Source organism: Cervus elaphus, chromosome 4, assembly GCF_910594005.1.
Source record: "Cervus elaphus chromosome 4, mCerEla1.1, whole genome shotgun sequence".
Taxonomy (NCBI): Eukaryota; Metazoa; Chordata; class Mammalia; order Artiodactyla; family Cervidae; genus Cervus; species Cervus elaphus.
Genome location: NC_057818.1, coordinates 48964294 through 48974743, shown reverse-complemented (window position 1 = coordinate 48974743; position 10450 = coordinate 48964294). Strand labels below are relative to the sequence as shown.

The following is a 10450-nucleotide window of genomic DNA, read 5'->3' as shown; positions in this document are numbered from 1 at the left end:
AAATCTACCATATGCTTCCTGGTCAAAACAGAGATCATAATACCAGGGTGTATTCTGGTTCTTCTGACCTAAATGGCCTATTTTCTGCGAATCATGCCTGCCAGAATATTCAAAACCTGAGGCCAATTATGTAGCCAATTTGAATTTACGAAAGGGCTATAGCCCTTCAGGGAGGAGGTAGCCACTTCTTTCTCAGCTGTCCATGAAGATCCCTTTATTTTATTTCTTTATTTTTGGCTGTGCGGGGTCTTCTTTGCTCTGCTGGCTTTTCTCTAGTTGCAGCGAGTGGGGGACACCCTAGAGGAGGTGCGTGGCCTTCTCTTGGCGGTGACTCCTCTTGTGCAGCACAGGCTCTAGGGCACGTGGGTTTCAGTAGTTGCGGCTCCCGGGCTCTAGAACACGGTCCCAGTAGGTGTGGCCCATGGGCTTCGTTGCTCCGAGGCCTGTGGGATCTTCCCAGATCAGGGATTGAACCTGTGCCTCGTGCCCTGGCAGGCGGACTCTTCACCACTGAGCCACCAGGGAAGCCCAGACCCCTTTATTTCAACCATGGAAACTATTGTTCGTGTCCTCCAAGTCCTGCTGCCGGGAAGAGAGATCAGACTTTGAAAGGACTGGCCAGTACCTCCTCCACAGTCAGCAAATAGGAAGAGTTCTCTCTTCCCGGGGCTGTCAAGACGCTGTGAGTCCTTCCAGGAGGTGGGTGACAAGATGCTCCCTTAGGTAAGTCTTACTCGGTGTGGGGCAAATCCAAGACCACTCATTTTGCTTCATTATTCTTCACTGGGGGATGGTTTATGGAAGCAAAGGCACGGTCAAGGTTGAAAGACTCTAGGAATGCAGGGACTCTTGCCTAAAGAGGGTAAGAAAGAGATGGTTAGAAGAGGAATCCTACACCAACGCTATTAATCCCAAATAGGACCTTTTACAAGACCAGAGAAATTCCTGCTCACAGTTTCCTGCATTCTCTGATTAAGCATCACATTTGTAGGACTGCCCTGGTAGTCCAGTGGTTAAGACTTCCCCTTGCAATGCAAGGGACTTGAGTTCGATCCCTGGCCAGGGAACTAGGATCCCACATGCCTCAGGGCAACTAAGCCCTTGCACCACAACTAGAAAGTCCATGCTCTACAATTAGAAAACCTGTGTGCTGCAACGAAAGATCCTGCATGCTGCAACTAAGACCAGACACAGCCAAATAAGTAACATAAACATTTTTTTTTTAATGTTAGGACTCATTAAGAAGAAAAGAAAAGAATTGCATCTGTTGTTGTTTAGTCGCTAAGTTGTGTTGACTCTGTGACCCCATGGACTGCAGCACACCAGGCTCCTCTGTCCTTCACTATCTCCTGGAGTTTGTTCAAATTCATGGCCATTGCGTTGGTGATGCTATCCAACCATCTTATCCTTTGCCGTCCCCTTCTCCTTTTGCTTTCAATCTTTTCTAGCTTCAGGGCCTTTTCAAATGAATCAGCACTTCCCGAAGCTAGAAAAGATTGAAGGTGGTCAAAATATTGGAGCTTCAGTTTCAACGTCAGTCCTTCCAACGCATATTCTGCGTGGATTTCCTTTAGGATTGACCGGCTTGATTTCCTTGCAGTCCAAGAGAGTCTCAAGATCTTCTTCAGCACCACAATTCAAAAGCATCAGTTCTTCAGTACTGAGTCGTCTTTATGATCCAACTCTTTTGTCCATACATCCCTACTGGGAAAACCATGGCTTTGACTATTTGGACCTTTGTCGGCAAAGTGATGTCTCTGTTTTTTAATACATGAGTAGGTTTGTCATAGCTTTCCTTCCAAGGAGCAAGATTCTTTTAATTTCTTGGCTGCAGTCACCTCCCGCAGTGATTTTGGAGCCCAAGAAAATAAAATCTGTCACTGTTTCCAATTCTTCCCCTTCTATTTGCCAGAAAGTGATGTGACTGGATGCCGTGATTTTTTTTTTTTTAATATTAAGTTTCAAGTCAGCTTTTTCACTCTCCTCTTTCACCCTCTTTACACTTACATGCAAACTCAATTGGGTTCTAGGCTCGGATTAACAGGCTTTCCTCCTGCAAGAAAACACCCTAGACATGGACTTTAAAGCAGGAGGAATCCGGGATGGCTCTCCCCTAGGGGACGCTGTCCTGTGCCTCGCTACCCAATGACACTCCTATTACTGTGATACCAAAATACACCCACAACTTTCTTAAGAGGCCCGGGGGTTCTTTTGTACAGCCTTGTCTCCTAGGAGCCAGTACTCTCTAATCATTAGCTTCCAGGCAGTAGGCTCTTTTGGAACCCAATTATATTTGTTTTTCTTTCTAATCAGAGTACAGCATGGGGTGTAATTCCAGGAATTAATAGAGATTGTCCCTGGAGGAGGAAATTGAAGAATGAAAATAACTTGTCAGATTCTGGTCTTTTATCCTACTTGAAGTTTTTAAACATTTTTCTAAAACCGTATTTTTGGACTCCTAATTGGATTACAATCAATTTTCATAATCTCATTACCAAATAAGATTCCCCCAGCTTTTACATTACATTAAAAAATGATGTATTGCTGGGACTTCACTGGTGGTCCAGTGATTAAGAGTCCACCTTCCACTGCAGGGGGTGCAAGTTTAAACTCTGGTCCGGGAATTAAGATCCCTTGTGCGTCACACTGCACCACAAAAATTAATAAATAAAAAAAATTTTAAATACAGTGTATTGCTGTGGACTGTGCTTTCTAAGATTTGCTTCAAATTGCCTGAGGGAGCCAGTGTGTGGGAGTAGAGATGAAAGCAAATTGGTCAGGAATTAACTGTTGGAGCTGACTGCTTCTTCCATTCTTCATCCACTTTGAGACATGTTTGAAAACCTCAATAGCAAAAAATTTTTTGACAGTGTATATATTGAAAAGAAATTTTTCCCATATAATAGTCTCCCCATCTCTTAGAATTCAGGGTCTCCCACCCAGATTGCTATGACCCCCTTCCCCCTTCCTTGCTCTATTTAGCGTAGCGTTGATCACCTTCCAACATGCGACATCATTTACATGTCACATCTACTGCTCATCATGGCCCAGTGAATCACAGTACATTTCATGCTTATTCCATAATAAAATGGAGTCTTTTCAATAATTGTGAAGACAATGTTGGGGCATTGGCAGATTCTTTTTTTAATGATTTTCCAAAAGTATCTAATTTGCTTACACTGTCTCCCGTTCACCATGTTTCTTCTCCTAGAAGGTAAGTTCCCTGTCCAGTTTTACCAGCTGATTTGAAAAGCATGTGTAGCTTGCATTTTATTTATTTATTTACTTTTTGGATGAAGTTGGTATAGAGGTTAAAAGCAAGAATTTTAGAGCCACCCTGGTTAGGTTCAAATACTGGCTCTGTCACCTACTATCTATGTGACCTTGGGCAGGTCACTTAGCCAGTTTTCTTATCTTTGAAGTAGAGACATAGCCACGCCTACCCCAGGTTGCTAACCTGACTGGTAGTAAAAGGGTCCATGAACGCTGGCTGGATTATTACTGGTTACAGCACTCATTTAGGAAGTCAAATAGAAATGCATTTGATTTCTACTGGAGCCTGTTTTATCTTTCGTTAGTGGTGCTGGGGACTTTTCTGGCAGTCCAGTAGTTAAGACTGTGCTTCCACTGCAGGGGATGTGGGTTCAGTCCCTGGTCAGGGAACTAAGATCCCACACGCTGCCTGGTGTGGCCAAAAATTGGAAAAAAAGATAATGATGCCAGGCCCTTAAAGGTGATAGGAATTGTTCCATTAGCTAAGGGATATGAGGCCTCCAGCCCAGATGCCTGACTGAATAACAGCAGATGTTCAGCACCAAGGGTCTTACAGCCTGGTGAGGGATGCTCCAAAGGACCAATGGTGGGGATGACAGACAGACTCTGGATCCGGGCATCTCCTGCTCCTCCCTCCACTGTGGCTTTTGCGATTTGGTCCCTTAATGACCCTGCGGGTTTGAACAGAGTCTGAAGGAAGGGAAGTTTGGAGAACAGGGCCTGGAGACAGGGCTGGGAGGGGATGGCAAGCAAGCTTGGGAGGCAGAGACGGGGAGAAGAGAGAGGTAGGCAGAAATGGCTAGTCATTGGGAGAATGGAGCCAGGGCGGGGTAGAGGGGAGGAGTGGGAGGGGAGGACGGGTGGGCGGGGATCTGATATTGGATTTTAAGGGAGGGGCGGGCGAATAAAAAGGGCTGAAATGGCGACGGGAACAAGGGAGGCAAGGTGAAGGCCCACTGGTGAGGAACACTGGCTGAGATGCAGGGTAAGACGTGGGGCGCAGAGCCGGGTTGGCGGCGGGCGCTGGGACGTGCCGGGCGGAGAGCGGCTGCGGTGGTCGGCTGGCAAGGACCAGCTGGGACTCTGGGGACTGGAGGGGGCGGCTGCTGGGGTGTGGGGGCGACAGCCCTTGGGTGCGGGAGGCAGGGGCGTGGCCTGCGGAGGCTCCAAGTCCCTGATGTCTGGACCCTGGCTCTCCAGCAGCCGCAGCCGCGGGGCCTGGCGAGGAGACCACGAGGGCCTCAGCCTCCCGGGGCCTGCCCGCCTGTACTCCCGCTTCCGACCCCGAGCCCGAGCCCGAGCCCGAGCCCGAGGAGGCGCCCGGCTTAAGCCAATTGCCCATCGAGATGCTCCTGGAAGTGCTGAGCTACCTGCCCGCCAGCGTGCTGCTCGGCCAATGCCGCCACGTGTGCCGCTACTGGCGCTCCCTGGTGGACACCCGGGCCGTGTGGCTGAGCATCTTGCCCTACAGCCACGCCAAGCTGTGGCCCGTCTTCCGCACCTGCCTGCCCCCAGACGACGATGACGACCCCAGGCCCTGCGTCCTGGGCCGCTTCTGCGAGCGCAGACCTTTAGGACGCAATCTCTACCCGAACCCCCGTGGCATAGGTGGGGAGCCCAGGAAAGGATGCCCATGGGATGGCTTGGAGGCAGAGAGGAGAGGCTCAAGGAAACCCCTGGGACTTGTCCGTGGGCTGGGGGGGCAGGCCAGGAACTTGGGCACAAACATTTTTTCATTTAACAGACGCCTTCCTGCCTTGGAGGACAGTCAACTGTAGAAGCTGGAGAGAGGAGGAAAGCTGGGAGGAAGACCGCAGGCTAGTTCCCGAGGACTCTTTCCGGGCTTTCTACAGGTGGACGTCCCTCTTCCCCAAGGGCTGGGGTGGGCGGTGGTGAGTTCTTGCCTGGTTCGCACTAATCCTTCCCCCTTTCTCCCAGGTGGTGTTACAAGAAGCAAGTGTTGGACCTGGAGAAGGAGGGTCTATGGCCGGAACTCTTGGATAGTGGAAAGATTGAGATTTGTGTCTCTGCCTGGTGAGTGTGATGGCAAAAACAGCTTTAAAAACAGGGCTGACCTTGGCACGGGTGACAAGGCGTGTAGGCCTCCCAACAACCCCTTAGATAAAGCAGGAAGGGAAATGACTTCATCACCATCAGAGCTTTACTACTTAGCCGTATCCATTCCCTGAACCCTCTCCTGACCCCCCAACAGACCTGGACGGGAAGATGCCAGGTTGCATCCTATGCAAAGGAGTTGGTTTAGGGGGAGGCAAGATAAGAGTTGGCTAAGAGGTCAGATTCTGGAGTCAGACTTCCCACACTCAAACCCTGGCTTCCGGGCTTTGTGGCCTTGGGCAAGTCATGGTGTGCCTACGTTTCTCTGTCTTCATAAGGCAGGGTTCTATGTCAGCCACAGAGCCAGTGCTTTGAAGTATAACCTGTTTCAGCAGCCTTCATGATCCTTGATCCTGTGGGAAAGTGTGTTTTGAAACCTCCAATTGAGAAGTTCAGAGAGGTGAGGTCACTTGGTCTGGTGGCACAGCTAGGGCTTGGCGGGACTGGCCTTAGGGTCTTACTTATCTTACTCCAGAGCTTGTGCTCTGTTTGATGGTCTTGAAACCAGGATGGTCCATGAAGATCTTCCATGGGATACCTCATTTGGATTATTTTAAGGGAGGCAAATTCCAAATCCTCTACCGTTTTTTGTACCCTCTTCTCAAATTACTCAGCTACAGATTACATCTATGGTGGGGGTATTGTATGATTATGCTTTCCCAATTTCCTGTCTCTCAGCCCTTCAGTTTTACAGAAAAAGTCATTCACTAAGGTGTATGGTCCCTGGATGTAAAGGCCTCTGGGGAAACAGGCAAAGTGAGATTGAAATTTGAAATTTTGGCCTTACCACATTCACTTTCAGTCAAAACACCATAAACTTCCCCTCTCTGAAAACCCATCTCTTTAGGAAATGTATTTACAATAAAATTCTTTATTTAACTTCATAATTTGTGCTAGTTATAAAGAATCCACCCGCCAGTGCAGGAGACACAGGAGACTTGGGTTCAGTCCCTGGGTTGTGAAGATCCCTTGGAATAGGAAATTGCACCCCACTGCAGCATTCTTGCCTGAGATATTCCAGGGGCAGAGGAGCCTGGTGAGCTACTTTCCATGGGTTCACAATAAGTCAGACACAACTGAATGACTGAGTACACACGCTTAGCCGATTAACAATATTCTGAGTTTCAGGTGAGCAGCAAAGGGACTCAGCTCTGTGTATACATATATCCATTCTCCCCCAGACTTCCTCCTATCCAGGCAGCCACATACCATTGAACAGAGTTCCATGTGCTATAGTGGGTCCTTGTTGGGATCCATTTTAAATATAGCTGTGTGTACATGTCCATCTCAAACTCCCTAACTATCCCTTCCCTCCATCCTTCCCCACCCCCGGTAGCCATCAGTTCGCTCTCAAAGTCTGTGAGTCTGTTTCTGTTTTGTAAGTTCATTTGAATCATTTTCTTTTTAGATTCCACATATAAGGGATGTCATACAATATTTCTCCTTCTCTGTCTGACTTACTTCACTCATTATGACAAACATTATTTCATTCTTTTTAATGGCTGAGTAATATTTCATTGTATATAGGGGTTTTTTTTTTTAATCAATGTTTAATATCAGCCTCCAAGTCAACTGAGACTACATAAGCCATCCTTAGTCATATTGCTGGTTTTCCTGGAATGGCTAGCCCCTGCTAGAGTCTACCTCTGTGGTTGTAGCTAGCCTCCACCAATCATATTGGCAGGCTTATCCCAGACAGAGATACTCCTATCAGACATAAAATTGCAAGGATCCAGAGATTGCCTCTCAGTGTCAGACGGCAATGACCATAACTTTGAACAGGGCGAAATTCCTTTCTACACAATATCTTTTCTGGAATCCACATGATTCCAATTTGCAGCAACGTCTGGCAGCCACTAGTAGGTAACAGTTCAGCCAAAAAGAAACAAATTTAGCACTTAGAAAATTTTAAATTTCTACTTCAGAGCAGTATGAAAGGTAAGTCAGAAGAATATAAACATATTATATAAGGGTGAAATCTGGAAGAAGTAACATGTACATTTACACCTAAGAAGTGATATGACACCTCTGTGAAGGAAGTTACTACTTTGTGTATATACATTTCCTTCTTCAATGCATGAAAGTAAAAAGTGAAAGTGAAGTCCCTCAGTCATGTCCGACTCCTAGCGACCCCATGGACTGCAGCCTACCAGGCTCCTCCGTCCATGGGATTTTCCAAGCAAGAGTACTAGAGTGGAGTGCCATTGCCTTCTCTGGTATGTATATATATATATCAAATTAATCTTGTTTTTAAATTTTTATTTTTGACACCAAAAATGTACATATCTTGTGTGTGCAAGTCAATGAATTATTACAGAGTAAACATATTCACTTAAATCAAGAACAGAATGTTAAAAGAAAAAAACAACATTGCCAGCAAACACCACCCTCGGTATTCCTCATGCCCCATTCCCATCACTTCCAATCCAATGGTAGCACCATCTTGAATCCTGTTACCATAGGTCAGTTTTGTCCATTTTGGTGCTATGTATATATATGGAGTTATACCGTATATAGTATGTATCTGGCTTCTTTCAACCACGTGTTTGTAAGTTCACCCATAACTGTATGTAGCTGCAGTCTGCTTTCTTGGCTTCATAATTCACTGTGTGAATATACCATGTGAGCATAGGTGCTCAATCGTCTGAGTTGTGTCTTTGCAATCCCATGGACTGTGGCCCACCAGGCTCCCCTGGCCATAGGATTTCCCAGGCAAGAATACTGGGGTGGGTTGCCATTTCCTACTCCAGGGGGTCTCCCCGACCCAGGGTTCTTTACCACTACAGTCACCTGGGAAGTCCACTAATTAATTCTCTTCTCCAGTGGCTCCTAGAAGGAGAAATTCCTAAATGGAGGTGCTGGGGTTTGAACCAGGGGCCTTGTGCAAGCCAAACATGTGCTCTACCACCGAGCTACACCCCCACTTAATCTATCCGTTTACCAGTGGCGGGCATTGGGTGTTGTGTCTTTGAATGTTACTTGATATCCCATTACTAATTTACTTAGATTCCCTTGGGTCCTTTTATGTGACTAAGGAAATTGTATCTTAAACATCACCATTGTACACATTGGAGATGACATCTTTTGCCACCAGCAAAACATAGAAAGAGAAATAATATGGTTGGAGCTACCCTGTAGAGCATGGCTCTAGGTCTTTACTTCTGAAATGAATGCACATGCAGATCAACTAGAGAGGGTGTTTAGGGCAGATGGATTCCTTGGGGAAGCAGAGGGGCCAAGCTTCCACGTGACCCTGATGCTGCTAGTCCTGGGGACCACAGCACCATTTTTGATTTTTAGACATGGGAAGGCCATTCAGGTAGAGGAGGCAGATGCCCGAAGAGGTGGGGTGGCAAGTTCAACCTTCAAGATTTTCCTTCTCCCACAGGTGGGCAGACCAAGAAGCCTTGGTCTGTCTGTATGAGCTAATTGTGCGACTTCTAGATGCCAAGCAGGCCAAGCTACATCATTTCTCTCCTAGTCCAATCCATCAAGGTAGAACCAGTATCCCTTTTAAGGTGAGTCTGACAGGGGCAAAGAGAAAGAATGGTATGGCTTATGATGATCTATTGCTAAAAAATAAATTTCCCCCAAATTTAGTGGTTTCATATCAGCAGCACTCATTTTATCTCCTCTCATGGTTTCTATGAGGAAGGCTCTGCTGAGAGTTTCTGGCTCTGGTCTGTGATGTGGTTCCCTTCAGACATGGGCTGGAGCTGAAAGGCAGGGTGGGCTGTGAGTGTGTACACAGCAGCTGATAGCTGGCCAGGCAGCTCTTGGTTTAGTCTCAGAGCTTGGCCATGGGATCCCCCTGCGTGGTCTATTTGGGGCTTCCTCACAGCAGGGCGGCTTCAGGGCAGGCAGCTGCTTCCTGGTGGCTCAGGGCTCCACCATGCGGCTTCTGGAGAAACCAGCAGAAGCTGCATCGCCTTTATGACCCCACCGTGGAAGTCACTTGGTGAAAGTCACTCAGCATCACGCCCACCACACTCTTGGTTACAGTGAAACCCGCCCAGATTCAAGGGGGTGGGAATTAGACCCCACCCCTGGGTGAGGAGTGGCATGATTCTAGAAGGACATGTGGAAGTGGAGACATTATTGCAGCCATCTAGGGAAAATACCACAGGCCAGAAGGCCCCCAACTCAGCTTTTGAGGGGAAGGCCACGGCACAGTGGGACTTAACCTCTATTTCTGCCTACAGACCAACCACGTGTTCTCCAACCTCAAGAAGGGCGTCCGCTTTGTGTCTCTGGAACACTGGATTTGGGACATGGGGTTCCTGCCTGAGGACTATGGAATCACTGTGCCCAAGGCCAGTGTGATTGTACGGGTCTGTCAACTCTAGTGGAGGACTGTACTTGTTAAACCACCTACCGTGCCTTCCAGACCATTGGCTGGGCCACCTCAATAATCAACGGCTTGTAGTTCCTGGCATCCTGGGATCTCCTGGGTCCAATCAGGGGTTCTACCGGGCCCTGTCTTTAAATTCTACGAGAAGCTATGAGAAGAACGCTTTTACATCAGGTCTACTGGCTGCTGCTGCTCTAACACAGCCCCTGTTCTACGGAGTGGAGACACACGGGTGAACACCGGGAAATGGTGAGAGGGCTTCATTGGTCACTTCCAAGAAGCCCTCGCCTCACCTCTGAACTAGAAGCTCAATCCCCGTGGCTGAGTAATTCCAGCCCCTAAACTGTGATTTCAAACCTGGGACCAAGACTCAAGAGCTGAAAGTAAAACTAGCTCAAAAAATGTTGTGGAGGCAGAGGGTTCTGCCCACCCTGTGAGCAATGAATTGGTCCCCCGAACCCAACCCTGCTCTGAGTTGTATAGTGTATAAAATTATTTTGTTACTTTGAAATTCTTTTTAAATATGGGGAGAGTAAATCTGATGATCATAGGTAATAAAATTTTGCCAAAGATGAATAGAAATACAGTGTTAACAGCTTGATGACTACTCAGTTCAGAGTAAGAAGTTGTTTCAGTTGAGAGAAAACTGTACAGAAGAAAACAACTTTAGTCTGGCGTGCTGCAGTCCATTGGGTCGCAAAGAGTTGGACG

At 47.4% G+C, this 10450-nt stretch overlaps 1 protein-coding gene across 1 annotated transcript; it reads left to right on the top strand.

The window, feature by feature from the left end:
• Positions 1 to 3195: 3195 nt before the first annotated feature.
• On the top strand, positions 3196 to 10189 carry LOC122692761 (F-box only protein 27-like). The gene is made up of 6 exons (XM_043900593.1): positions 3196 to 3214; positions 4474 to 4881; positions 5018 to 5126; positions 5212 to 5307; positions 8777 to 8906; positions 9591 to 10189. Exons 1-6 carry the CDS (start codon positions 3196 to 3198, stop codon positions 9732 to 9734), a joined length of 906 nt encoding a protein of 301 aa, XP_043756528.1. The 3' UTR covers positions 9735 to 10189.
• Positions 10190 to 10450: the final 261 nt, after the last annotated feature.

Coding starts and splice junctions, on each gene's coding strand:
- LOC122692761 (XM_043900593.1), top strand. Junction 4,882..5,017: donor CCCGAACCCCCGTGGCATAG/GTGGGGAGCCCA, acceptor TTCATTTAACAG/ACGCCTTCCTGCCTTGGAGG. Junction 5,127..5,211: donor TCTTTCCGGGCTTTCTACAG/GTGGACGTCCCT, acceptor CCTTTCTCCCAG/GTGGTGTTACAAGAAGCAAG.